Source organism: Cotesia typhae, unplaced genomic scaffold, assembly GCF_013202065.1.
Source record: "Cotesia typhae breed Kobodo isofemale line unplaced genomic scaffold, CoteBio_Ctyphae contig_43, whole genome shotgun sequence".
Classification (NCBI taxonomy): domain Eukaryota; kingdom Metazoa; phylum Arthropoda; class Insecta; order Hymenoptera; family Braconidae; genus Cotesia; species Cotesia typhae.
Genome location: NW_027423752.1, coordinates 1295414 through 1323297, shown reverse-complemented (window position 1 = coordinate 1323297; position 27884 = coordinate 1295414). Strand labels below are relative to the sequence as shown.

General features: G+C 29.0%; 5 protein-coding genes across 8 annotated transcripts; 3 read left to right on the top strand and 2 right to left on the bottom strand.

The window, feature by feature from the left end:
• Positions 1-166: 166 nt before the first annotated feature.
• Positions 167-5321, top strand: LOC141528300 (uncharacterized). Its single transcript, XM_074244274.1, has 5 exons — positions 167-235; positions 321-384; positions 455-550; positions 943-996; positions 2832-5321. Exons 3-5 carry the CDS (start codon positions 518-520, stop codon positions 5319-5321), a joined length of 2577 nt encoding a protein of 858 aa, XP_074100375.1. The 5' UTR covers positions 167-235; positions 321-384; positions 455-517.
• Positions 5293-6047, bottom strand: LOC141528301 (uncharacterized). The gene has a single exon (XM_074244275.1). The coding sequence runs from the start codon at positions 6030-6032 to the stop codon at positions 5391-5393; it is 642 nt and encodes a 213-aa protein (XP_074100376.1). The 5' UTR covers positions 6033-6047; the 3' UTR covers positions 5293-5390.
• A 774-nt stretch (positions 6048-6821) lies between these two features.
• Positions 6822-27610, top strand: LOC141528197 (uncharacterized). Of its 4 annotated transcripts, none has more exons than XM_074244126.1 (7): positions 6822-7197; positions 21186-21598; positions 21674-22952; positions 23729-24097; positions 24378-24602; positions 25516-25989; positions 27088-27610. In XM_074244126.1, the coding sequence occupies exons 1-7, from the start codon at positions 7159-7161 to the stop codon at positions 27106-27108; spliced, it is 2820 nt and encodes a 939-aa protein (XP_074100227.1). In that variant the 5' UTR covers positions 6822-7158; the 3' UTR covers positions 27109-27610. The 4 variants fall into 4 exon arrangements, with proteins under 4 accessions (XP_074100227.1, XP_074100228.1, XP_074100229.1 ...); XM_074244127.1 differs by lacking the exon at positions 6822-7197 and adding an exon at positions 7222-7410; XM_074244128.1 differs by lacking the exon at positions 6822-7197 and adding an exon at positions 18781-19824.
• Positions 13908-15193, top strand: LOC141528298 (uncharacterized). The gene is made up of 3 exons (XM_074244271.1): positions 13908-14308; positions 14581-14745; positions 14812-15193. Exons 1-3 carry the CDS (start codon positions 14166-14168, stop codon positions 15191-15193), a joined length of 690 nt encoding a protein of 229 aa, XP_074100372.1. The 5' UTR covers positions 13908-14165.
• On the bottom strand, positions 16611-18476 carry LOC141528206 (uncharacterized). Its single transcript, XM_074244138.1, has 3 exons — positions 18076-18476; positions 17664-17886; positions 16611-17576 (listed from the first exon to the last, which is right to left on the bottom strand). Exons 2-3 carry the CDS (start codon positions 17871-17873, stop codon positions 16611-16613), a joined length of 1176 nt encoding a protein of 391 aa, XP_074100239.1. The 5' UTR covers positions 17874-17886; positions 18076-18476.
• Positions 27611-27884: the final 274 nt, after the last annotated feature.

The window sequence follows — 27884 nt, the reverse complement described above, 5'->3', positions numbered from 1 at the left end:
AATCTATAATGGGTTTATTAATGTCGGCATTAAACGCCGTTGGAACAACACCGGCAATTTTGGTTATCGTTATTAATAGTTGTTCCACAGTCGGCGCTGAAAACTCACTGAAATGATAAAGAGGTCGCGAGCTCGAGGAATCGCAGTTATTCCTTCTGGCTCAACGGTCATCCGCCTGTTTGGACGTGGATACAAAATATTTATTTTAATATCAATATTAACTTCATTAATTACTGTAGGTTTAAATTTTTCTTCAAATTCATCAAAATTATTTTATTATTTTTACGAATTCATAAATTTTTTTTTTTTTTTTTTTTCAGCTAAAGTTCCAAATAATTGTTTCAAAATTGCCTTGGACTAAAATGTCATTATAAATTTTTTATCGTAAGTTTTTTTAATTAAAAAAAAATAATTTATTATTACTCTCAATAATTAATTGTTAAAAAATTTCCAGAAATAAATTCGTGAGAAAATATCCAAGAAATTAGATAAATAATTGCAAAGAAACAGCTACGCAATGTCACCTAAATATTTATACTTAATTATTGTGGTGAGTTTCATTGTAATTTAAATTTTTTTTCTTCTAAATAAATTAAATTATACTTTAATAAAATAACTCAAGCTCAAACTATTTAAATTAAAAGTAACAATCTATGGTATACTTAATTGATTTTTTTATTATTAAAAAGAAAATTGATAAGGTTATTTTACCGTTATTATATCGCACACAATAAAATTTTTAAAGTCATTATTCTCTCAACAACATACAGTAAATACCTCGCTCTAGTCTGTTTTTATTATTATTTCTTACTGGCTTATCATCGTGAAATTAATTCGATTTGCCCAGGCTTGCGATCGTTAACTCGACAATCACAAGAATTTTGTTTTTAATACTAACTTAAAACGCTTTACAATTATTTTCAATTTTATTATTTATTTTAGACTATTGGATGCATTAGCGCCGTTCCATACGACCAACGGTTGGCTAATTGGCAGGTAAATATTTACAATACACAGAGAGAATTTTATGGTAAATACTACTATCCAAGTATTGTAAAATACTTCCTAAGACTTCCTATGAATAGTTGCAAGAACCCCTGATTCAGAAAGATGATTTTAAATTACTAATTTACCTTCATGTTAATTACATATCTATATACACGCATAAAAATGATTTTGTTGAAATAACAAAAGACGGGATAAATGAAAAATATGTTGTGGTAACAAATGAGTATAGTTATAGCAACAAATCCATTAGTTGCATTAACAAAATGTTTCAAGTTGTACTAACAAACCAGTTTGTTCAATTACAAAATCAATTTGTTTCTCTAATAATATCATTTTGTTGCTGTCACAAAATGACTTTGTTGCTGTAATAAAGTGATTTTATTACAGTAACAAAATTAATTTGTTACCAAAATATTTTCCAAATCCTCAAAATCTTATCACGAAAATGATTGTGTATAATGATACTCAATGGGTTATTTCCACAAATTCTCATTGTTATTCTTACAAATTCTCTTCATTACTACAACAAATTTTCTTTATTATTTTAATAGAACAATTTTGCTGTTTCAACAAAAAAATTTGTCACACCAACTATAGTATTTTGTCGAATCAACTAAAAAAGATTTTGCCATACTAACAAAACTGTTTTGTTGTTATAACATATCAATAACTTGTTATATCCTAAATTTTGTTATTTTAACATATGATTTGTTATCCCTATGTTAACAAATTCATTTGTTACCACAACATATCTTAGATTATCTTAACAACATTTTTTTCTGCGTGTAGTATTCAAATCCGATGATTTCAAATCATTTCGAATCAGATTTCTAAATCAGGGACTATTCAGATTGTTAACTGTATCACATAGATAGTTACATTTACCATCTGAATAATAATCATTATAATCTGGCTGGTAACTCAAAGATCGTTAACTTAATTATAGTATATATTAACCGCTAAAATCATGTTGATATAAATTCTACAATCATGATGGTAACTACTACCATCGTAGCTAGTAATATGATACACTTTTTTTTTTTTTAATGTCGAGTGCTGCAGTCTTATTTCTATCCAATACATGTATATACTAGCAATTTTACAGTCACTATGTGACTAGGGTGACTTTTGAACTATAAATAAACATAATTTTGCTTTATTAAAAAATGATTTTTGTTAAATTGCACTGTATTTTCTTAAATATTGACGTTTTTAAAGATATAAGCTCATCTCGATGTTACACTCATCAAGACCTTTCATTTGAGTACCCACATGCATTTTTGATATATTTTTCATATATACATATATATATATATATATATATATATATATATATATATATATATATATATATATATATATATATATATATATATAAATTGATGTGGGTACTCAAATGAAAGGTCTCGATGAGTGTAACATCAGGATGAGCTTATATCTTTAAAAATGTTAATAGTTCACAGGATACAAGGTCATTTCTTAATTATTGACATTTTTAAAGATATAAGCTCATCCCGACGTTATACTCATCGAGACCTTTCATTTAAGTACCCACATGGCACTTTTTATATATATTTTATATATATGGTATTTGTGAAATATATAAATATATAAAATATATGAATTCTTAAAGCAAAATAATCATTTGTCTTCCAAAATAAATTCTTAGATCAAGGAAATATCTCTTGAGTCAACATAAATTTTTTATCAGTGTACAAAATCGGGATGGTTACTGTTAACATAAAATTCTCTCCCTGTAGGTCTTCTTTAATACAATTGTTCTTATTCTTAAGCTAACAATTCATAATTCTGAATTTTTTTAGCATCGCACTGAACCTGAAGACGTCCCTGGAGTGATTTCTATAGATGATTCAGATAGTTTTAATAACGCAGCCGACAATCATGATACTGAACCGAAACATTTGACAGAGGAAGACTTCTTCACGGTATTGCCAATTGATGCAGTTCGAAGACATAATTTTCAGCATTTGAACATTAAAAATCGAGCAAATCACCATATAAGTGTTGAAAATAATCTTCCTAGTCTCTACAATGAAGGAGTGCACTCAGAAAATGAAGAATATTATAAGAATGTTGGTAATCGACACTTACTAAAATTTCATGAATCAAGTTTGAACAATGAATCAGATAATATAATAATAGATGATAAAATTGTTAACAACCATGTGCCTATTTTCGAAGGACCAAATTTGGGGAGTGAAAACATTGATATTCAATCTTCAAGCTTACTGGATAAAGGATTAGAAATCGAAAATGAAGGTGTTGGTACAGAAAAGCCTGAAAATAATGAAAATGAAGCACTGAGTTTGCATGGACTGAGTTTGGAAGGTAAGAGTGATTATCAACACATTGGTGACGCTATAGTAACGCCTTATCAAACTCCAGAGCCTAAAACTTCATCTGATTTGGTGAAAAACACACTTTTGAAAGTCGAAGAGAAAGATGGTGCAATTTCTAAAAGCATTGTTCAAGAAAATGAATCTATTGACAGTAAAACTGTTGATCTAGCATCAGAACAAAATTTAACGCCTTCGAAATTCAATTTTGAAAACTTTTTACAATTTGATCATCAAAACGATTCAAATTCACCCGAAAAAAGCCGTTTGGATCATAAAACAAATGAAGAAGAAGAAAAAACCGTAAATTGTCCAAATTCAAAAAACAAAAATCACATTACCAAGATTTTTGCACGAAACATTTCGTCGCTTCCTTTAGAAGATGATTTGAAAGGCAGGTTTGATCCAGATTCGAGTAAATCAACCAAAGTTTATGTAGGTGAAGACGTGACTGTCTGTTGGACGGAGATAACGACAATAAAAGAAAACAGCTTATTAGCATCACCAAATCGGCAGGTAATTCGCGAGTACGCGATTTCGTTTGAGAATTCAGCGACTATTCCTGATGAATACATAGAGTGCTCTAAAATGGAAGGAGAAATTTCAGATGACAGCCGTATCTGCGACTCTAAATTCCCTTCGACTATCGATCAAGACACCAGAAAGAGCAGATTAATAAACACGACCACTAAAAGCCGTGAAGGAGATCTCGATGTTACGCAGATTAAGGTGATTAAATGTGGTGTAGGCTCGCTCGTGACTAGAGAAGTCTTCAAAATAGGAAAGAATGAAAGCAAGAGGATTGAAATTAAAGTCAGTCCACTGACTAAGAAGCCTGAAGATTGTGAAGAAATTAAAGAAAAACCGAATTTGTTTTTGAAAACGTGTTCTGAAGGAGTCTGCAGTGTGAAGCATTACGATGATATCGAAGATGATAAAGCGTTGTCTACTGGTGCATCATCAATAATTCTCTCCAGCACTCCAAAGCTTGAAGAATATAACTCACCGGAAACTAAAATTTTAGATTTGACGACAATTTTAGACTCTACTGAAACAATCAAGACTTCATTAGCCGAAAATTATGAAGCTAGTAGTTCAACGGAACCTTCTACTTTACTGGAACCTACGGAACCTGTAACCAAATCTTTGGAGGTCTCTCCAGAGACTTTAGAGAGTGAGGATCTGAAAGAAGACTTGCAAACGACTTCTCCTGATTATTTGTACTCAGATTACTCAGAAACCGGCTCTGGAGATTGTTCCGAAGAGGCAATAACTGACGGAGAGATCCCTGTGGAACCAAACGACGACCATGCTAGAATCAACAAAGCGGACTTTGATATCGTCAAGGTCCCGCTGGTGATACACGTCACTGAGCCGAATACCATTGACGTGGAGCGAAGATCGCACAAATTGAGAACCACCTCTGAAACCCGAAAGAGCACGTTGCCGATTAATTCTTCTATAATCGACGAAAAAGGCGAAAAGCACCAACTCGCCTTGAAGATAAAAGTTTCTCTTGAACAGATCAACAGTGAAAATCCCCACAAGATCGCAGATATTGAAAGGAACCTTACTTTAGAAGAACCTCTTTCTGATCATGGGGACAACAGTCTTCTGCAGCAGCTAGACGCGTTGAACAGATCCGGCGACAGTTTGGAAGCGATCAAAGAAATCTTGAATTGTTCTCTACTGGACAGGTTTTCCAAGAACATCACCAGCACGGAAAAGACGATCTATCGCAAGGAGTCAGAGCAGGACTTTAATAAGTTAATCGGCGATGTTTCCGAGGCAATTGGACAGCACAAGGAAGGACGCAGAGCCAGAAATAAGCGGTCGATTAACGAAGGGATTGAAAAATTAGGGAGCTGGTCTAATGAAAGGTTCATGAAATTGGGGTCGGGTAAGCAGCTTCATAGAACAACTGAACTTACTCTTTTTAAGAATTTTAATGGTTAACCTTTATTGTACATTTTGTCAATAAATCATTTAATACTACAATTGGTAACTTGTTTGCTGATTATCCTTTCATAAAAATCCTGTTTGGGTGCAAGTATACATTGCAGTTGTGACACATGTCCGCGTGGATGGCCTGAAGACAAGTTTGTTGGGACATTTCATCCTGTAGATTTTGTAACCAGATTTTAGTGGTATGCAGATCATGTACGCTTGACATGTTGGGTCAGTTGTGTTGGCTGTTGTGCCATACAGGCCTTGACAAGGACTTATTGTTGTTGATGAAACAGGAGAAACTGTTGTTGAAATAGAAGAAATCGAAGTTGTTGTAGAACTTTCTGATGTTGAAGGAAGATCAGTAGATTTTGATGAAGAGTTCGATGTAGAAGTTCCTGATGTTGAAGGAAGTTCAGTAGAACTTCTTGGTGTTAAAGGAAGTTCAGTAGATTTTGATGAAGGGTTCGATGTAGAAATTTCTGATGTTGAAGCAAGTTCAGTAGAAGTTTCTGATGTTGAAGGACGTTCAGTAGAACTTCCTGATGCTGAAAGAAGATCAGTAGGATTTGAAGATGAAGGAAGTTTAGTAGGATTTGAAGATGAAGGAAGTTCAGTAGGATTTGAAGATAAAGAAACAGTTACATCTTGAGAGTAACCAATTTCACAAAAACCAAGTATCAGCAAACCAAAACCAGCGTACAATAACAATCTAATCATTTTGATCAATGATAACTCTTTAAAGAAAACTGGTATTAAATACCTTTATATACTTTCGCTAGTGAATGATCTCGTCTGATAAATTTATGGTCGTTAGGACTTAACGTACTTAGATAAGAAGCAATGTCACTGGATATTCATTTATATGTTATTTACTTTCAGAATTAACACTTATCTTTTTTAATTGATAAATTAATTATCTACAAACAAGAGATATTTGATATTCCATGAATAAGAATTTAATAATCCCGAGTAAAGTGGTAGGCAATAAATCGAAGGCCGAGTATCACGTATGCGGACGTTAAATCCGGTCACATTGACTTTCTCGTCGCTTTCTGCAAATCCATTTTGTATTCCACAGATTCACCCTCGATTTCTTCCTCATTGTCGGTCATACATGGTATTTTTAAAACAAATGATGCACCGGGCGCGGTTTTTACAAATATATGCAGTTTCACGCATTTGCGTATTGAATTATTGTTATTGCTCATTTTCAATATTTTTTTATGTATCTGGTGCAAGAATAATTTACAGATCCTTTTGTAATTTTTAAGAGTCTAAAATGAATTATTGATAAAACGTGATTGAAAAAATAATTAATTAATCTCTTATGATTTAATTTTACTTCAATGAAATCGTGAAAACAAGTTCAATACTGTAGACTGAATTTTTATTTTTATTATTAATATTAATATTATTATTTTATATGGGACAATGAATTGACAAATTTAAAGCGTTGCTGTATTTACAGATTTTCTATCAACGTTTTCTCATTCAATCTGGCACTTTGCTCATCAAAGAACACCTGTGGTTGCATTTTTACAGTTTCCGGATTTTCTCTGGATCAAAGCAAAAGAGAAGAAAATTTAACGGATGATTGGCAAGTAATTCATTGAAATATTTTCAATAAAAAGTAATAAGGTATTAGCCGTTTGCTTACAATTATATATCCGAGCTAACGCATTATTGTTTGTTATTGTTATTAGATACGGAAGAATGTACAATACCGGCGAACTATGGTATTGTATGGGGAGCCATCTCCACTTCCAGTTTCAGTGTTATATCCAGTAAGAAGGTGGATTACAGCAGGAACTGGAGAGAGAACTCTTCAATATAAGTTACCTGCATGCTCTGGCTCGTGGACTCTCTCTTTGACCCTGGTCAAGTAAGCATCTCAATCCACTAATTTTTAGTTTTTTAAATTTATTTTTTTTAGCTGAATATTTTTACCAAGTTACCGTGAAAGTGAAAAAGTTATGGGTTTATATTGTTGTTATTCATAAGTTTTGTTTACTTTCGTGGATTTTTGTGGGTTTTTTCTGTGTCAAAAAGTGTGATGATACTTCAAAGACATATTTAAGAAATGTTCTTAAGACTAGTAAGTATATTTAATATAAATTAATTCAAATTTTTTTAATTTCCCGCCAAAAAAAATTAGTTCTAAAAATGACCGCCAGGTGGCTTGCGGAATTTTTTTTTCTTGTTTGCACAAAAATTATAAAATAGTATAAGTAACGCGAGAAATTTTTTTAGTAAATAAATTATTTTGACTTCCTGGTAATAAATTTAACAAATTAGATAATTAAATTAAAATTTTGCAGTAAAATAAAATTCTGTATTTGCAGAATAAATTTAAAATGCCGTATTTTTATGATTCTTGTTTAAATAAAATGAATTTAACGACAAAATTACATTGTCTGCGATGCAAAACGGTTTTATTATTGATAATTAAATAAACTAAAAGCAGTAAAAAAATTATATATTAAATTTTTCCCATGACAATTTAATTTTTATGGCTCCTAACTTAAAAGATTAGAATAAAATAAAATGCTTTAGCATTCTCACGGTCGAAATAAAAATTTGCGTTTGAATTTATAAGAAAGTAAAATTATTAAAAATGAAAAGTGAAAGATATTTAATTGCTTTTTAAAAATAGTTGTATTTTCCTCCCAAAGTTTTTCCTTTTCTCCGGGCTCTATTGTTTCGAATAATAAAAAATAATATAAAATAATCGTAGGGCGGGTTATCTAAAGAAGACTATCCTCAAAGAATATAAAATAATAATATTAAAAACCCTCTGATTTGATCTCTTCTATTCCCATATCATATAATGATGCTCATTCTATTCTTTCCGTATTTTTACTCACTCATGTTTGCTCATTGTGTTAAAGTGTTAAAGGTTGAGTAAAATAAACCACTAGACTACTTAACTATTCGGTTCAGTAAATAGTTTGTAGATAACACTAGAACGGTTCGTTACCCGTTGACCTATTAACACTACGACACTTACCTTGTACCTTTAGAGGCAAGTCACCACCGAATCTCCGCTATTTTACCTTATTTCCTTTTCTTGTTAATCTAGATATTTAGATTTTATATCACTACTAATCTGATAATGCAATATAAATATTTATACTTGCGTTGACATGTTATCTCAGTGTCGGTTATAAAATAATACGAGGATTGTATTGAAATCAGCACAATATAACTTTCTTTATCAAGATTTAGAAGTTAAGACTTACGACTGACCTTACAATTTCCAATCGCTTCTTCGATTGACCTTACGCTTATAAATCATCACTTTCAACGCGAATTATGCTTTCATGCTTATTATTAGATTTGTTAATATAGATTAATTATTACTAATATTTGTGGTGATTTTTTAATTAAATATTCTTCATTTCTTGAAATTAAGATCCTGACAAAAATATTAGAGTTATAAAAAAATTAACGAAGACCGTTTTTTGTAGAAAATTTAATTTTCTACAAAAAAATTATCTTATAATTTTAAAAAATTATTGATATTTCACCTAAAATTCTAATTTAAAAATTTTTTAAATTTCTTCGATAGCAAAAAAATTATTTTTAAGACTTTAAGTTAAAATTTTGATTAAATTATCAAAGTTATGAGAAAAACAAATAAGCTCTTTTTTTGTAAAGAATTAAATTTCTTAGTAAAAATGTCTTACAATTTTTTCAAATTTTCGATATTTTATCTAAAATTTCAATTTCAAAATTTTGAAAATTTTTTTGACTGCAAAAAAATGATGATTTAAGAATTTTGGTTTAAATTTTGACTCAAGTATCAGAAATATGACAAAATTCATAAGGAATTTTTTTTATAAAGGATTAAATTTCCTACAAAAAAGGTTTTTTATAATTTTTTTGAAATTTAGATATTTCACCTACACGGAAAGAACAAGATGACATATAGGTATCATCCCAGATTATACTCAGTGATATCTGTGGTGAAAAAAAATTTCAGATAATAGCTAGAAAAATCCAGATTATACTGAATGATATCTGGATTATACTCATTATAATCTAGATTATACTCATTGTAATCTGGATTATACTCATTGTAATCTAGATTATACTCATTATAATCTAGATTATACTCATTATAATCTGGATTATACTAGCTACTATCTGAATTTTTTTTTCACTCAGTATAATCTGGGATGATATCCAGTGTCATTTCGTTTTTTCTGTGTACAATTTCAATTTTAATTATTTCTATAAAAAAAAAAAAAAAAAAAAAAAATTCTAAACAAATAATTTTTATTAAGATTGTAAATAGTAAAATTTTTATTAAATTTCTAAATTATCAACTTAATAATAAAAAGTAAAACAAGACTAAATTAAATAAAGTTATTACGGTTCTCACATTAATGTTTATATATACATTGTATACATTTCAATAATGACACAGCATCCTGATCAGTAGGCTGGAGATAAATATGTATACACAAGTCGTATGGAGTTTGGCTCTCAGTCCTCAGTCCTCGTGTAATCCCCACAGCCCACTTACCTACATTAACCACCAGTAAAAATTTATATATACCAACTCGTCTCTTTATATATTTATATACCTATACTTACCTGTAGTGAACCGCGAATTCATATTATATTGCGTTGTACTGCTCTACTGTTCCATTATCATCTTCTTTCAGAATCATCCTCGCTCAACAATCTAATAAATAAAAACTAAGTTGTCCTTTTCTAACCATTAAATAAAGCGTTAATTTTCTTCTATTCTCTATTAATATAGTGAAGAAATAATAAAATAAAAACAATCAATTATCGGCATATTCTTTCTGGGTTATTTGTATATTCGACGTACGGACACAACTGACCGTGGAAATAATTCGCAATTAGCGTTACATAAATAAACGAGGGTAACGGCAAACGGCATTTTTCATTTGAAAGAGCTTAAAAATCATTAATTTCGTTAAAGTGTGTTCCGTGGATCATTAATGTTAATTATACAGCTAGTTCTTTTTTATTTTTGTTATAATTATAACTGCGATTGTTACTTTTGTTGCAAAATTTGAATTTTTTTTTAATTTAGTAGGGTTCTATTTTGCTTCAAACATTTTTTGTCGTATTTTTATTAGATTTTTCTATTTCTTCTTTCCTACAATTATATTAAAAAAATTATTACATTTGTCATTTTATGTTTTTTATTTTAGTTTTATTAAAAAATTATTAAATTTATTAATTTTTTCTTTCTTAAGTTACATTTAAAAATCAATTATTTATAATTGATGATTAGATTTTTCTATTTTTTATTCCTTTGGTTTCATTTAAAAATAAATTATTAGATTTGTAAATTAATTTTTTTTTTCAATTTTATTTAAAAATAAATTATCAGATTTGTAAATTAATTGTTTTTTTTCTATTTTATTTAAAAATTTATTATTTATCAATAATTAGAAACCTTCATGTGACCAACTCACCGAACATTGATTTCCCATATCTCTCTAATGTTAAAGTCGAAGCCACAAATTGATTTAAATTAGATTAATGCTAAATGCTATTAAATTTTTATTACAACTTTTCACTTATTATATAAACTTAGTAATTCTTCCATTATTATTATTACCATCATTTACGACTTCCTTCTTGTATGCATATTTACTTTAATCACTGCATAAACCCGATTGGCGTAAATTTACTAAATAAATAGATAAATAAACAAACAAATAAATAAATAAATTATATTTATCAATTTCTTCTTTTTCTTTAAATTAACTCCATTTAAAAATTAATTATTAATAAATTATTAGATTTTTTTATTTCTTTTATTTTAATTTTATTCAATGATAAATTATCATATGTGTCAATTTCTTGTTTTTTTCAGTTTTATTGAAAAATTAATTATAAATAAATTATTAGATTTGTTTACTTCTTCTTTCTCTATTTTTATTCAAAAATAAATTATCAAATTTGTCAATTTTTTTTTTCAATTTTATTTAAATATTAATTATTTATTAATTAATAGATTTGTCAATTTTTTCTCTCTTTAGTTTTCTTTAAAAAGTAATTATTCATAAATTATTAAATTTTTAATTTCTTCATTAATTTCATTAAAAAATTCACAAACAATAATTCATTAAATTTTTGCTTTCTTTGCAGTTTAATTTACAAATTTACTATCAATAATTTATTAAATTTTTCAATTTCTTCTTTTTCTTCAGTTACATTAAAAAATTAATTATTAATAATTTATGAGATTTTTCTATTTCTTTTATTTTAATTTTATTTAATGATAAATTATCAAATTTTTCAATTTTATTTTAAAATTGATTATTAAAAAATTGTTAAATTTTTTAATTTCTTCTCTTTTTAATTTCTTTTAAAAAGTAATTATTAATAAATTTTTTAATTTCTTCTTTCTTTAGTTTCATTTTAAAATTTACTATTGTTAATAATTTATTAAATTTGTCAATTTCTTCTTTTTTCTTCAGTTAAATTTAAAAATTTATTGTTACTAAATTATTAAATTTTATAATTTCTTTTTTTTTTTTAGTTTAATTTAAAAATTAATTATTAATAAATTTTTAGATTTCTTCTTTCTTCAGTTTTATTCACAAATTAATTATCACATTTGTAAATTTCTTCTTTTCTTAATTCTAAATGAAAATTAATTATAAATAAATAAATGAAAGAATTCGAGATAAAGATCTAACAAAAATAATCGAGATTCCAAGTCGAGTAAGTCTTATTCGGATGAAGGTGGAAGTAGAATAGCGGATAACTAGGGAAAATCGTGTGAGTTTACATTATTTACGTAGATGAATCAAAACGGAAATTCATATCTTTCGTGAGCACTATTACTGTTCCTTCTTCACTTTCTTGTAACGAATTCAGTGTAAAACACATCAACAAACAACAATAATAATTATTATTATTATTTTAATAATACATGCTCTGAGATTGTTTCCGGAGTATTAAGGCGCTAACAATTATTAACTCTCGCTCATATTTATTTCTTTTATTTATCTAAATCACTTTTTTTAATTTAATTTCTTCCAATTATTATTCTTTAATGAAAATTTTCTTGAACTAAATACCAGCCATTATCTTGTCAGTCTAAAAAATCGCTATAACTCCTGAAATATTAATTTTATCACAAAATTATAAGAGACCAAAATTGTAGCTTATAAAATTTCCTAGAAAAAATATTTATATACTATGGAGCTATCTTCAATATTTTAGGAGATATAGTCATTTAAATAATCTTCACAGAGTTAAGAATGGAGAATCATTATCCTAGTTAGTTTAAAAATATGTTTATAACTCCTAAAATAATGATTTTTCGGAAAAATTATAAAAATAAAAAATTATAGCTTAGTCAATTTCCTATAGAAAGTGTTTATGTGCTATAAAGCTATCTTAAGTGTTTTAGGAGATAAACTAAATAATGTCTATTGTCTAATCACTATAAAAATGACCATAACTCCGAAAAAATAAATTAAAAAGAAAAAAATTAGTGTTATTATTATTTTGACAACAATAACAAATAAAATATAAAATTTTCTATAACGAAGACCAAGTGCGAGGTCGTTCCGCGTAGGTAAAAAATAATTCTCACGCGTTGGCCTACTTAAGAGTGATCGTCGTCGTTTTCCTCATCCTCGTATCGTCTTCGTCGTACTTATTCTCATGACATTGACTGAGTTCAAACCTCGAACTTACACTACTTAAATTATACGTACTCTCCAGCTTACCAGAGTACCTTGGTACATAAAATCTCATATGAGTAACTCGTTATATTACCCCGTTTAACGTAACAAAAAAAAAACGCAAATAGCCTTGAAGATTTACGGCTGCCAATAATTGGACTCATTATTCACAACAATATAGTAATTTTTTACGTGCCTAACTATTACCAAGAGCAGCTTAAAGAATTGCCAATTTTCGTTAATTTATTATTCAGACACACGACAAGAAATTTTAAATTTTCAGTCACCCAATACTCAGCTAGTAGCTGTGAAAGTCGCATAAATTTAAGGAGATCAAGTACCCTCTTAGTGTAAAGAATGTCTATAAAAAAATAATACGTAAAAATATTTTTATTATGCATCTTAAAATTGGTTTTAAAATTAATTAATAACATTTTTGAGAAAATTTCCGAAAAATTTACTCATTAAATAATTATTAATATTCAATAAGTCTATAGACTTTTGTACAAAATTTGTGTTGATAATACAATGAAAAGAAATAATAAGTACAAAAAGTAATAAATTATTAGAGAAAGAAATTTCTAATAATTGATTAATAATTAATTTTTAAATAAAATAGAAAAAAAAACAATTAATTTACAAATCTGATAATTTATTGTTAAATAAAACCAAAGAAATAAATAATTGATTTTTAGATGTAACTGAAGAAAAAGGAAAAATTGAGAAATTTAATAAATTATTTTTTATGAATTTTATGAAAAATCTGAAGAAAGAAGAAATTAACAAATTTAATAATTTTTTACAGAACTAAAATAAAAAAAAGAAAATGACAAATGTAACAATTTTTTAATATAATTGTAGGAAAGAAGAAATAGAAAAATCTAATAAAAAATAAGGCAAAAAAAATTAGAAGCAAAATAGAACCCTACTAAATTTAAAAAAAATTCAAATTTTGCAACAAAAGTAACAATCGCAGTTATAATTATAACAAAAATTTAAAAACAACTAGCTGTATTCGCTCCGAGGGAAGGCATGGTAGGGGAATTTAAATCGACTGAAGCGTTCGCAGTGGTCACTTTGAACATTACGGGAGGCTACTATAACCGAAATTGTAAACAAAAACACGTTGAAATAATTTTTTTCTTTTTTAATTTAAATAAATTAAATGAAAATGAGACACCAAAGTTGTTGTGTAGTGAATTGTCAAATTACGAGCAGAAAAAGTGAGTGCAAATTTTATAAATTTCCTACCGCTAAATGGAAAATAAATCAACGGAATCAGTGGATAGCTGCGGTTAAAAGGCTAAAGTAAGTAGTTCCATAACCTTATTGTTATCCAAAAAAAAATAATTTGGAGTATTATAAATTTTTGTAAAATTGTTAAGTTTAGAAAACGTAGATAATTTTTTTTGCAATTCTGTAATGAAAAAGCAAAGAGAAAATTTATAAGTCAATAAATTGTAATATTATAGAAATTTAATGATTAAAAGAAAAATAAAAGTTATCACAGAGTGAAAAAATTTTAATTTTGCAAAGATTTAAGATTTTGCAAAGAAATAATCAAAAATATATATTTGTAGTGTTGATGGATCACCGTGGGTTCCCAAGCCATATGATTGTATTTGTAGTGACCATTTTATTGGTGGTAAAAAATCAGAAAAGGAGTTGAGTCCTAGCTACATTCCAACAATATTTCCTTCGATTTACAAGTCTCCGAAAGTTAATGAATCTCCGGTCATAAACAGGTAAAAATTATTTGGTAAAACTAGATTAATGTTAACAACATAATTATAATAATTTCATATTTTCAGATACAAGCGTTTCATTAACCGGCAGATGAAAAAAATATCACCCCCAAAATCAAGTTCTGAACTCACTGTATTAGAACCGATGGAAGTGATAAATGAATATGATAATCCTCCGATTGTGTCTTTAAAAGTTGATCAAGAGTGTCAAGTTGATTTTTATTCAAACTCTGATGTCAATTCTCAAACCTTTATTTGCAATCGTTATGTCACAAATGATTTGTGTCATGCTGAAACTCAGACAGAAATAGTTGAAGATACTAGGCCGATAAAAATTCATGCTAGTAATAAAAAATTTGTTAACAAAGAATGTGGTACAGATAAAAAACGTTTGCTGATAAGGAAAGTCAAGCGGATAATAAAATCTTCAGAGGATTCGCATCGGTAACAAAGGATCAAGGAATCATTGATCTGGCCGGTGTATCATTCCCAAATTTTGATTTCTTATTGAGTAGACTATGTACATCTACGTCACGAAAATACGCTGTATCAAAAAATGACCGACTATTAATTTTTTTAATGAAAATTAAAACTGGATTAACATTTTCGGCACTTGGTGTATTATTTAGTGTTCACAGAACAACAATTTCAACAATTTTTATGAAATCCTACAACATCTTGCTAGTGCGACAAGAAATTTAGTATTTTGGCCTGATATCGACGCAGTACAAGAAACTATGCCTGATTGTTTTCTACCTGATTATAAAAACACTAGGGTCATAATTGATTGCACTGAATTCCGAATAGATATTCCTACAAGTGTCGACAACCGTGTTTTTACTTACTCACAATACAAAAAGAATTTCACGGCCAAAGTTCTTATTGGTATAACTCCTGGAGGCTTCATATCCTTGAGATCTGACGTAGCTGGAGGACGGAAATCCGATTCTCAGCTTACAATAGAGTCAGGATTGTTGGATTTATTGGAGGATGGTGACATAGTTTTAGCTGATAAATGTTTTCCAGATATTAAAACAGTGATTGACGCAAGCGGCAAGAAAGTGCAAATGGTCATGCCGCCTTTTCTAGAGAAAAAGAATGAATTTTCAAGTGAAGAAACTCAACAGACATACAGTGTTGCAAGGGTTAGGATTCACGTCGAAAGAATAATGCAGCGGTTAAGGACTTATCAAATATTGCATAAAATTCCACAACATTTGTTCCATTGCATTGATGATATTTTGCACATTTGTTGTGTTTTGGTAAATTTACAGCCTCCAATTATTTCTAAAAAAAAACGATCCTGAAAATGAGGGATAAAAATATTTTAATACTCATAAAAGTTGGTCAGTGAGTACTTGTAAAAATACAAATTTATATTTGTAAAAAATTGTACATTTATTTTCAGCTATTAATTAGATTAATAATTAAGATTTTTGTAAAACATGAAACGAATAATAAAATACTTTTAAATTGATAGTATTGTAACAGACAATAACACTCTTTACTAACTTAATAAATATTAATTTTTTTTTAACTGATTATTAACTGATTACTCTTAGCTTATTTATTAAAATCACAACAATTGGTGCTTTTATACTGTTATAAATTATAGAAAATAAATTATTATATTGAAATATTTATAAGATCACTTCTGGTAAAGCTTCGTTTTTGGTTTGAATTTTCATCTTCATTATTACTACTATCTAAATTATCAGTTTTTTCATAATTGTTACTAGTATTTTCTTCATTAATGTCAGTAGTTGCTACTGTTGCAAACAAAGCGGGCAAATATTGTTCAAAATAGAATTTCTCGCTCTTCAAAATTACACTTTTTAAAAATTCTTCATCTCTGTGGACTTCTATTAGACAACAGCCATCTTCAACTGGTGAAAAATAAAGAGATCACAAACACTCATACCACTGACGTACATTTGTACTTGAACTTGAGTGTAATAAATATCAGACTTTTTGAGATCCAACTTATTATTCATAAATTCCAAATACTTAACGTTACTAACTTGATCAGCATCATTGATAACCGGTTTATTTTCACAGGTACTAGGACATTTAAATTCAACAATTTTGGAAATACAACCGTAATCAATGACGGAAGATTCCATTTTTAAACCGTATTTAGTAGAGCTGCTGTCAATTTTGGATGGATGTAGCATGTCTGAAACCAAAGTTTCAACTGGTTTCCTGCTTAGAACTTTTATATGGTGAACATTTGAACTTGCAGAAATTCTGAAGCGTCTAGCTTGGAACCAATTGTTACAAGAAGACTGCTTAACAGTTTCACAAGACATTTGGATGATCTCATTTTCTGATAATTGCACGTTCTTCAAATAAAACTCACGGAGATTCGGATCCAGATTATACTGACTTTCATAAATAGAATATTCCTCGCAAAAAATTAAAAAATTTTCTACACATGCAGCACATTCTTCTTTCTCTAAATTCAGTTCTACTTGCGCCAACAGAGAGTTAATCACATTTCTAACTGTGTGTTTATTATTTTTGCTAAGCTGTGCTTCCATAATTCGTTTCAAAGGTGAATTGACTTCTAAATCAGTCAATAAAACATTCTGAGGCTCATGTAATTGAGTGTATTTATGCGGCATCATTTTTTTGAAATACTCTCCTTTAGAATATTTGTGTTTAGCAAATTGGCGAGCGCCCGGCTTACCCCACTGCTGCTCGTGACTCGTTTTTGAAGCACTTTCTTCATTATTGATGAAATAAATTAACGCAGCAACGTGTTTACACTTGTCACTCTTATTATATACACAATTACAGTGTACATCTGTCACGTAACGTGCAGAGTTTATCTGAAATTGAAATAGAACAATCTATTAATTATATAATACTTAAACATTATTTACAGTAACAAAATAAATGATTCAGATGTGCATTACGTCTAAAGAAGTAGCATAAGGTGTAGCGTGAACCGATGCTTGCCGAATAACGCGAGATTTTATCAAAAAACTTTCCAAGTTTCGTCGATGTTCCTCGACTTCTCTCACATGTCCAGCATCAACAAGTTTTTTGCCTTTGGACATTGTTTCCGGTTGAAATTCTATTTGATGGGTGATGGACTGAAATCCTGTCTTTATAATAATATCCATGTCTTTGGTTCAACTAAAAATAATGAAAAAAGTAATGAATTAAATTATTATTTACTTATTCTATTGAGAAAAACATTTCAATCATTATTTTTTTTTTTTTTATTTTTTTAAGAACTATTCCGAGATTTTGACATAAATTTTAAGCAACTTAACCTTATAAATGTTTACTGCATTTCTTTATTTATTTAATCATTATACTTACTTGTATTTTTGGTATGTTAAAGTCAATTATAAAATGTCAATAGATATTTAACTTTCACATTTTTTTTATGACTTGTTTATTATTATTTATAATATTCTTTTAATAAACTTTTTCTTTGGCTATTGACAAACATATAAAAACATACACTGATAGCCTCCCGTAGTTCATATTTAGTCTGGCGCTGCAGTCACACTCGGAGCGAATATTTATATTGTTATTGTTTATGTTAAGTTAATGGTATAATAATAATATTGTTTGGGGTAAGAAATTTTGAAAATGCCCATATGAGGAGTACAAAATTAAATTCTTTTTGGAACTTAACACTTCTAAGTCAAGTATCTAAAAAGGGACCAATTCTGCGGCCATGCGCCGTCTATCGAAGATTTTTAATACTAGTTTCAACAATGCGGATCATGTGATTGCTCCATGGTGATGTCTTTGTAACTAACTAATAAGTTGTAGGACTTATAAATATTTCATTGATTATTTAAATTTTTTCCAAAATTTCCAGACAATTTTAACAATACATGAATAAATAACTGAAAATTACATTTCATGATGAATATGTAAATCACACTCAAAAGAATTTTCCATTTGGCATAATATTTCATGAAAAATAATAATAATATCAATTTCGTATTGTATTCAAAAAATAAAAATAAAATTTTACTTTTTTTTTAATTTTAAACCGGATAAAAAACGGTAACCGATTGGTTCTACGACAACAGTAATTTTTTTTTTTTTTTAAGTTTCTTAAAAATGTTGAGTGATTCTAAAAATATATGAAATTAATTTATTTTTACTTAATTAATGAGAAAATCAATTTTATAATACGTATAAGTAGATTGAATTTAAAAATTTTCAGGAAGTTTTAGAAATTTGACCACTTCGCGTGGATCTCCTTAAAAATTTACGGCTGCCAATAATTGGACTCACTATTCACAACAACAGAGTATTGTTTTACGCACCTCCTACAATAGTTTAAAGGATTGCGAATTTTCGATAATTTATTATTCAGACACACGATAAGAAATTTAAAATTTTTAGTCACCCAATACTATCCGTGAAAGTCGCATAAATTTAAAAAGCCAAACAATTTGTTTGATTTCATTAAAATATGTAAACACTTAACTTTTATATTGACAAATTGAAAGTTGTTTTAATTATATCTGCGCATTAGACTTTTACTATGTAATACTTAGCAAATTGTTAAAATTTCAATGGTCTCTTTTTATTATTTTATTTACCTGCGATTGTATCTATATTTGTACGTAGATAAATATATGTTTGTACGTATGAATATGCGTGCTCATGCCCGGAGATTTCCAAAGAAGAGAAATCGTTAGTATTGTCTTTTCTTTCCTTCTTACAGTAGTAAAACTTTTCATATAAACATTGTCCCGCAAACCAAAGATAATTTTTATCACTCAAAAAATATTCATTAAGATAAACTACAAACCAACTTCAATTATATTATTCAATTGTATTTTTTCTGACGGTTAATTTAATGTCAGTTAATTTAATTTACACCCACATTAGTTCCGATGACTCGACGTGTTTTGTAATTTTCTCAAAAATTTTAAATAAAAATTATTTCTCGCGCCTTAGAAAAAATAAACTTTTGCTCTAATTTATTGTAATTTATGTAGCTTATTAATTTATAGTTTAAATAATTAATTTAATTGTGATTTTTTAATTTAAAGCGTTCACGCTAATTATTTGAATTAACATACATTAGTTATGGTTATGGTGAATAAACATTTTGTTATTTTCATATAAAGAAAATTATAATATACTTATTTAATGTATTAATAATTCATTTATAATTTGCGTTATATCAATTTTTTTAAATGTGTTATTTTTTACATAAACTGAAAAAATAATTAACTTAATCGAGAAAATCATTTTGCAAAATTATATTTTTTTAATTAAAATAGAAAATTTTTGCACTAAGAATTTTTTTTTCTAATTTAAGTAAATTTCACTTGATCAAGAATTTTTCTCTTCAATCAAATTAATTTTTTTTTTTTCAGTGAAAATTAATAAAAATTTAAAAAATAAAAAAAATGATTTTTTAACCATTTTAAATGCGTGCTAGCAACCTTGCAGTTACTAGGTGACTGCCGTGACTGAACTATAAATAAATAAAATTTCATTTTATTAAATAGTGACTTTTGTTAAATTCCACTGTACTTTTTTAGCTATTAACATTTTCAAAGATATAAGCTTATCCCGATGTCATACTCATCAAGAGCTTTCATTTGAGTACCCACATGCATTTTGACATATTTTTCATATATACATATATATTATATATATAAATATATGAAAAATTGATGTGGGTACTTAAATGAAAGGTCTTGATGAGTGTAACATCGAAATGAGCTTATATCTTTAAAAATGTTAATAGTTCACGAGATATAAGGTAATTTCTTAATTATTGACATTTTTAAAGATATAAGCTCATCTCGATGTTACATTCATAGAGACCTTTCATTTAAGTACCCACATGGCAATTTTGATATATTTTATATATATGGTATTTGTGAAATATATAAATACATAAAATATATGAAAAATGGATGTGGGTACTCAAATGAAAGGTCTTGATGAGTGTAACATCGGGATAAGCTTATATCCTTAAAAATGTCAATTGTTCACGAGATACAAGGCAATTTCTTAATTATGTAACTAGAGAAAAAGTATTTTTGAATGCGGCCTAAATACTTATCATTATAAATTGTCTATTGGTGAGAATGATATGAAACCTTGAAAAGGCACAAATTCAAGTCAAGACCTTTCCAACGATACCAAATTTAACCGTAAAAATTCATTTTATTATATAAATACACTGGCCACAAAATTTTGCTTATTCTCTTAATAATATAGATGATCTCTAAAATATCTTCAAAAATATAAAAAAATTTTTTTCAACCTTTTTTCAAGTTCAGAACAATTAAAACATACCAAAAAAAAAAAAAACAAAAAAAAATTTTAGTTCTAAAAATCGCCACTAGGTGGCTTCAGGCTAGAAAATCTTTCCGCAGTCAGAAGTATCTGGCCAGCCAAATATAGATTTTCCACATTACTAACGCTAAATATATTTTCAGGGCCTCACGTATTTAATCCTCTTTACATACGCACCAAATGTAACCCCAGCACGACCCAATGGACGTCCAATGCCTCGACGGAACATCCGACGGGCGGTGCCAAGCGAATTTCTAACACCTCCGGCGCCACCATTGCCTCTAAATCGGCCAGCTAACAACTTCAGGCATGGAAAAATCTTAACCCCTAATCTTCAGCCAACAAAGGGCACCGAGGCTCCAGGATACCTTTCCCGGCTGATGGGGTACTTGAACCCCTTCAGAGACCAGCAGCCTCCACGACCAGCCCAGAAGAATAGAAACATCCATGGAGGATTTCTCGAACCTCCTCCTCCTCCTCCTCCTCCAAGTAATTACGGTTCTCCAGCTCCTACGGCGCCTCAACCTCCACCGGTCCAGCCGTCTCAGTATCAACCGTAAGTTTTCCTAGAAAATTCAATTGTTTATAAATTTTTATAAATAATTTTCCAAGTTGTTTTATTTAAATCTAGACCTCAAGCGCCATCGCCTTCAACAGGTCAAACTTACTTACCACCTTTGAATACCTTTGGAAGAAGTTGCGATCCTTGCAATACGGTGCCTTGGATTCCAATCCATAAGAACGTTGATGTTCCTCAAGTAAATCCAGGGAATGGGAGTCCAGAACATCATAATGTTCCAGTCCAAGCGGATCTTCATGTAGCGCCGCCTTTGGATGTCAAGCAACCGGATTTTAGTTATGGAGTTCCTAACGGAGCGATTTCGAACCCTCATATGTACCCAGGTGCTGTTCCACCTTTGTTTAAAGCTACTGCATTTGATACGCATTCTGCTGATTCTGGTGTCAATCAAGAAGTGGTTCCTTTTGAAGGGAATCAGAATTCAGGGCAGAATTTGCAAGTTGCTTCTTTAAGTTTTGAGGCACATGTCTCTGAAAATGAGGGGAACAATCTGTTCGGTCAAGGGACTAATCAGTTTCAGGAACAGGCTCATAGTTCCAATCAGTTCCAAGAACAGACTCATGGTTCCAATCAGTTCCAAGAACAGACTCAAAGTTCCAATCAGTTCCAGGAACAGACTCAAGGACATGATCAAGTTCCAAACCAACAGTTCCAAGGTTCCCAAGATTTTGATCAACCATCAGGACCATCAGGTAACTCTGGATACGTAGACATTCTTCCCCCAGGAGCTGAAGTTTCTGGTTCAGATTCATCAGCATTTGACTCAACCCACCAAATCTCAGAAGTAGCTCCTGCTTCGGGCCAAATCAAAACTTCTGACCCCCCAAGTCCTGCTCGCAAGCCTCACAGCTTCGAAATACCATCAGGATACATCATCCACGTGGAGCAATCTCCCGTAATCGACTTGTCGGAAGAAGATTCCGGGAATCTGGAATCACCAGTGATTCTCCAAAACCCGGATGGTACTTTCGGAATCAACGCAACTTGGTCCAACGGAGATTCTTCCCGGGTTTGGTCTGCAGAATCAGCTCAGGCTTCCAACGAAGCTCCGAGAATCTTTCAGAATGTCAACTTGAACCTCACCGATTCTGCTAGCAGTGCTAGCAACAATTACAGAACCGCTGAAGGGACAACTGAGTCGTTGATCAAATCTGTCATCAAGTCTTATAATACTTTTGAAAAAGAGATCAATTCGCTGGATCGAGGGCAGGATTACGGGAACAGAAAGTTAAACCTAAAGGATTTTTCAACCATTTCGGTTCTGAGTCAAGAGTCTCAGGAATTCACGCCGAGGTCCACTGATCGGCAAGCTGGAATAAGGAAAAATAAGGCCAGCTGATTGATTTTTGTGCTCGGCGAAAAAAACATAGGAATTTTTCCTATTTTTCCAATGTTAACATGACAATTTTTTCTTTGTTAACATGATAGAAATATCCATGTGACATAGAAAGAATTCATTTATCACTAAAATTTATGTTACTTAATTTAATAATTACAAATTTACATAAAAATTTTCTCATTCGAACAATTTCAGATAATTTAAAAGTAAAACAGTGATATACAGTCGGTTTGTAATAAAAAAATTCGAGGAAATTTTTTTCAAATTTTGCTTTACATTTCGAAAAAATTAAAAATCCAGCAGATTATGGACGGTGTGGCTTAAATTGCCATAACTTTTTCAAAAATTGACTTATCGGGACGTTTTTTTTTCAAAATTTTTTTTATTAAATGTTCTTTTTGGGAAAAAATAAAAAAAAATTGTTCGAACCTATTTTCATCGTTATTTTTTAGATTTTCCGAAAAAACTCTGAATTTCTCGATGATAAACATTTTTAATTTCTCTTTTCTTTCTTTCACATGAAACTTTGACATTTTCTACAAATATCCTAAAAATTTCAGAGTGGTGTTTTTTTGATTTCTATTTTTTTTCAATTGAAAAAAAAAATTCTTTTCATGTCATAAATGAATTTTTCCTATGTCACATGGATATTTCTATCATGTTAATGAAGAAAAAATTCCCATGTTACCATTGGAAAAATCCCTGTTTTTTTCGCTGTGTGGGTTTAATTTTTTGATTAAGTAATTTAATGAAAATTTTTACTGCAGGTACAAATTATAATTCCTTACACTTCTGACCACATGCCGACGCCGTTCCACACTCATAGGTCCAGCGAAGAAAAGATATCCAGAGCACAAGAAAGATCGGTGATGCCAGATAATCACAATCCTGTTGATCAGGAATTCAAAGCAGATGAAGAAGAAGAAGATATTGGAGATGTTAATGCTGAAGAAGAAGAAGAAGAAGAAGAAGAAGAAGATGAAGAACTGGAGGAAGTTGAGGATTTAAAGAAATTGTTCAATGACTCTTGGACGCAGAAAAAAGAAGAATCGACAGTGAAGCCCACAACGGCGAAAGCCAACACCTCGATAGACGTCTTGAGGCTGCAGAAGAACATAGACAATTGGACAATCCAGGTTAGTTTTATGTCTGGCGTTGAATTGAATAATATAACATTTTATTATGAATTTATGAATGGATCCAGAGTTCTCAGGGAAGCGTGCAAGTGTGAAGTGAGAAGAAGTCTGAATAAAATACAGGTCCAAGGTTGATGATATGTTGTAGTAAATTATGTGATGGTGATGACTGATGAGATCGTAAATTATGCGAGACATGGATGTGGGTTACTCTTACCGGGGTGACCTGGCGAAAAAGCGAGTCGTTAGTTATTTTCTCATCCGCTTTTCTCTCTCTTAGGAATACTCACGTGGGACTACCGCGACTACTTCCACGCCGATTTATTCTCACCAGCTGTTACAGTCCAAGAAAATTCCTGATGAATATTTAACCACCGAGGCTCAACAGCCGGTTCAAGAGTCTAGAGGAGAAAAGAGTCTTGGGAATATTTTGGCGGGGTTTAATTTCAATGATCTTGAGCATGAGGGGTCTGCCAGCAGTCGCGTTGATTTTTCAAATGTCCAGGTAATTATTAACGATACTAAAATCAGCTGACATTTGACTATTTTATTTATTTTTATTATAAATATATTACAAAAAAAATAAACATAGAAAATTTACACTTTTTTATTATTTTTTATAATACTTAAGTTAGTTGATAATGAAAATTAAATTAGCAGATTAATTTGTAACAATTAAATTATATAGTAAAAAAAAAGATAAGAAAAAAAAATCGACAGAAATTTTAATTAAAAAAATAAAAAATTAAATTTAGTAAATTTCAATAAGTGCAACAAAGTTCTAAAAAAATTTTTAACCTCAGTTAACTTCAGTAACTTCTTTTTTTTTTCTAATTTGTAGATTTAGAATTTTTTAATAAAAATTTTTTTACAATAATTTTGTATAAAATCAAAAAATAAACAGATGTATATTAATTTCAGTATCAAAATTATTATTATTGAGATTTTTAAGCATGACATTAAAGTTAGCAGTCACTTTATAATTTCTTAATTTTATTTAAGAAAAAAACATTTAGCCCGAAAAAAATTTTTACTTCGGCCAACATAACTTCGGTCTTCCTTCAAGCACCCAAAAATTTTCTGTGTAAAATTATGATACTGATGATACTGAAATAAGCTGACAGCTGTCAATTTTTTTAATTTTTGTAACAAAGTCAATTATTACAATTTAAAAAATGCTTCTAAAAAATTTCATTAATAATTTTTATTTAATTTTCACATGTAAAATGTATTTATTAAATTTTTTTCATAATCATTTCATTGCTATAAAATTAAAAAAAAATTACATTGTCTGTTAACTTCAGTGTCAATTTATGTAAAAAATGAGCCGCCGGGTGGAGGTGGCACCCAAAGTATACGCAACTAACTCAGTTTAAGTTTTGAGTTACTAAATATTTTTTTTTTTTTTTGGTCCTCAGAGTGACGTTTCATCGAACTCATTGGAATCATCGGAGTCAAGCACAATTCCAAGTGACATTAGTTATGGTTCTAATGAAGATGTTTCTTGGGAACAACTTCCGGTCTCGATTTCACCGTTGAGTAATGAACGTGTGTACGTTGTTACGCCACAGACTGCATTGAAACCTGCGGCTTTCAATAGCAGCAATGATAGTAATAAGATTAATAATAATAATAATAATAATAATAGTAATAATAGTAGCAGTAGTAAGTTATTAGACAATGCTAAAAATTCAACATCAGCAAATTCGACGGTAAAATTTGACTCTATTGAAAAATCGTATCAAGTTTTACCTCAGGCCGTCAATAATCTCGCTGTAGTGTCAACCGGGCCTGCTACTGTTCCACTGTGGGGTATTATGGAGCATGAAGAGTACGCGAGTTTTAATAAAACTTCACCAAAAACTCTGGTTTTATACTCAGGTCACTCAAAGGTCAGTTTTTTTTTTTTAATTTTACAGGTACTGAAATTATTAGACACCTGTCAATTTTTTTTTTATTATTTCTATTTTTTTTAGTTCTAATTTAATAAATGGAAAAAGTTAAAAAATCAAAAATTTCGGCTACTTTTAGAACTGTTTTTTACTCTTAATAAAAAAAAAAAAAAATAAAAAGATAAATTTGACAGGTAGAAAATTTGAAAAACTATACGTGCAATTTTTAAAAAATATTTTTTTAGTTTTTATTTAATTAATAAAAAAAAAATTTTAATGGCTGCTGATTTTAGTGTCATTTTAATTTTATTTAACAACTAAATCTTTTCTAAAAAACTATTTTTAAAAAATTATATTTATAATTTTTTTAAATTTCTAAATGTCATTTTTTTGTTCTCATTAATTTTTGCCATAATTTATTTGTTAAAAAATTCTAAAAATTAATAAATAGCTGCTAAATTAATTCTCATCATAAATTATTAGGAAAAAAATTTTGAAATTTAGATATTTAAACCAATTATGATATTAAAATTAGCCGGAGTTAAAAAATTTTTTATTCTTTTTCAACTAAATTATAAGAAAATATTTTTTTTAAATCTTCTACAGGGAAAGAACAAGATTACACTGGATAACATTTCAGATTATACTCAGTGATATATTTAGTGAAAAGAAATTTCAGATAGTAGCTAGTATAATCCAGATTATACTGAGTGATATCTGGATTATACTCATTATAATCTAGATTATATTCATTGTAATCTGGATTATACTAGCTACTATCTGAAATTTTTTTTTTACTTCAGATGTTACTGAGTGTAATCTGGAATGTTAAACAGTGTAATCTTGTTTTTTCCGTGTATATATGAAAATTTTTTTGCAATCATTTCTTCAACAAAAAAATTAAAGAAATTTTCCGGTGTTGGCTAATTTAATTTTCATAAAAAAATTGAATTTTTTTAAGGTATTTATTGATTTGTTTTAAAAATTAGAAAAAATTGTCAGAAGTTTGATAATTTCAGTACAATTTAATTTCATAGGTCATGATTAATGATGTTAACTTAAAATGGAAAATAATGAAAATATACATTTATGTTTCAGGTGTCTCATGCAAGAAGTTAGTGCGCTCATGCGTATTTCTATAGACTGCCAAATAAATATTTATCTTACGTGCTTAATATAAGTTAACATAATAATTAGTCTAAATAAGTATATAAGTAATTTAATTAACAATTAAGTTCAAAAACGCGACCAGTGATACAGTATGGCCAGATTTGGGCGCTTAATTATAATAAATTATTTTAATTTTAATGTAATTGCTAATCGTAATAAATTTAATTGGAATTAGTAATTACATTTGTATGAATAAATAAAACGACAGAATTTGAAATAGAAATCACGTGGAATTTAAAGGAGAAAATAATGCAAATAGTGCCCAGACGTGGTAACAATTTAAATAGATTTTTAAAAAGTGATTCACCTTCTATTCTGACTTTCGCTGATTTCGTGAAACCGTTTAGTTGGGTCACTGCCAATATTTTTGTTGTTGTTATTTTTGTATAAACAATAAATATTTATTAAGACCGGAAAAAATTGTTCAGAATGGGTAATTTAATTATTTATCATTGTTTTTGATTAAAAAAAAAAAGTTTATTTGTTTTGCTTTTTTTTTTTTTTGTGGTTTAACAGAATGAACTTGAAGAATTTAGAGAAGCGGTGTTTATTTTCGGGGTCGATGATTTTGAGAAAAAAAAGAAAGAAGAAATGAAAGACTATTAAACTTGACATGGAGTCATGAACCGTGTGAATAATGTTAATGCCGGATGGAAGAGTGTGGAAAAGCGTTTCCATTGTTTAGTGATACCGTCGAGGATTACTCAGTGGCTGGTTCCATAACA

What these genes read in the sequence shown, in the direction of transcription:
- LOC141528300 (XM_074244274.1), top strand. Translation starts at nt 518, where the DNA reads ATGTCACCTAAATATTTATACTTAATTATTGTG. An exon ending in ATTTATACTTAATTATTGTG is followed by an intron (nt 551 to 942) that starts GTGAGTTTCATT and finishes TATTTATTTTAG; the next exon opens with ACTATTGGATGCATTAGCGC. An exon ending in AACGGTTGGCTAATTGGCAG is followed by an intron (nt 997 to 2,831) that starts GTAAATATTTAC and finishes GAATTTTTTTAG; the next exon opens with CATCGCACTGAACCTGAAGA.
- LOC141528301 (XM_074244275.1), bottom strand. Translation starts at nt 6,032, where the DNA reads ATGATTAGATTGTTATTGTACGCTGGTTTTGGTTTGCTGATACTTGGT.
- LOC141528197 (XM_074244126.1), top strand. Translation starts at nt 7,159, where the DNA reads ATGCTCTGGCTCGTGGACTCTCTCTTTGACCCTGGTCAA. An exon ending in TAGACAATTGGACAATCCAG is followed by an intron (nt 24,098 to 24,377) that starts GTTAGTTTTATG and finishes TCTCTCTCTTAG; the next exon opens with GAATACTCACGTGGGACTAC. An exon ending in TATACTCAGGTCACTCAAAG is followed by an intron (nt 25,990 to 27,087) that starts GTCAGTTTTTTT and finishes TTTATGTTTCAG; the next exon opens with GTGTCTCATGCAAGAAGTTA.
- LOC141528298 (XM_074244271.1), top strand. Translation starts at nt 14,166, where the DNA reads ATGAAAATGAGACACCAAAGTTGTTGTGTAGTGAATTGTCAAATTACG. An exon ending in GCTGCGGTTAAAAGGCTAAA is followed by an intron (nt 14,309 to 14,580) that starts GTAAGTAGTTCC and finishes ATATATTTGTAG; the next exon opens with TGTTGATGGATCACCGTGGG. An exon ending in GAATCTCCGGTCATAAACAG is followed by an intron (nt 14,746 to 14,811) that starts GTAAAAATTATT and finishes TCATATTTTCAG; the next exon opens with ATACAAGCGTTTCATTAACC.
- LOC141528206 (XM_074244138.1), bottom strand. Translation starts at nt 17,873, where the DNA reads ATGGATATTATTATAAAGACAGGATTTCAGTCCATCACCCATCAAATA. An exon ending in CTTATGCTACTTCTTTAGAC is followed by an intron (nt 17,577 to 17,663) that starts GTAATGCACATC and finishes TTTCAATTTCAG; the next exon opens with ATAAACTCTGCACGTTACGT.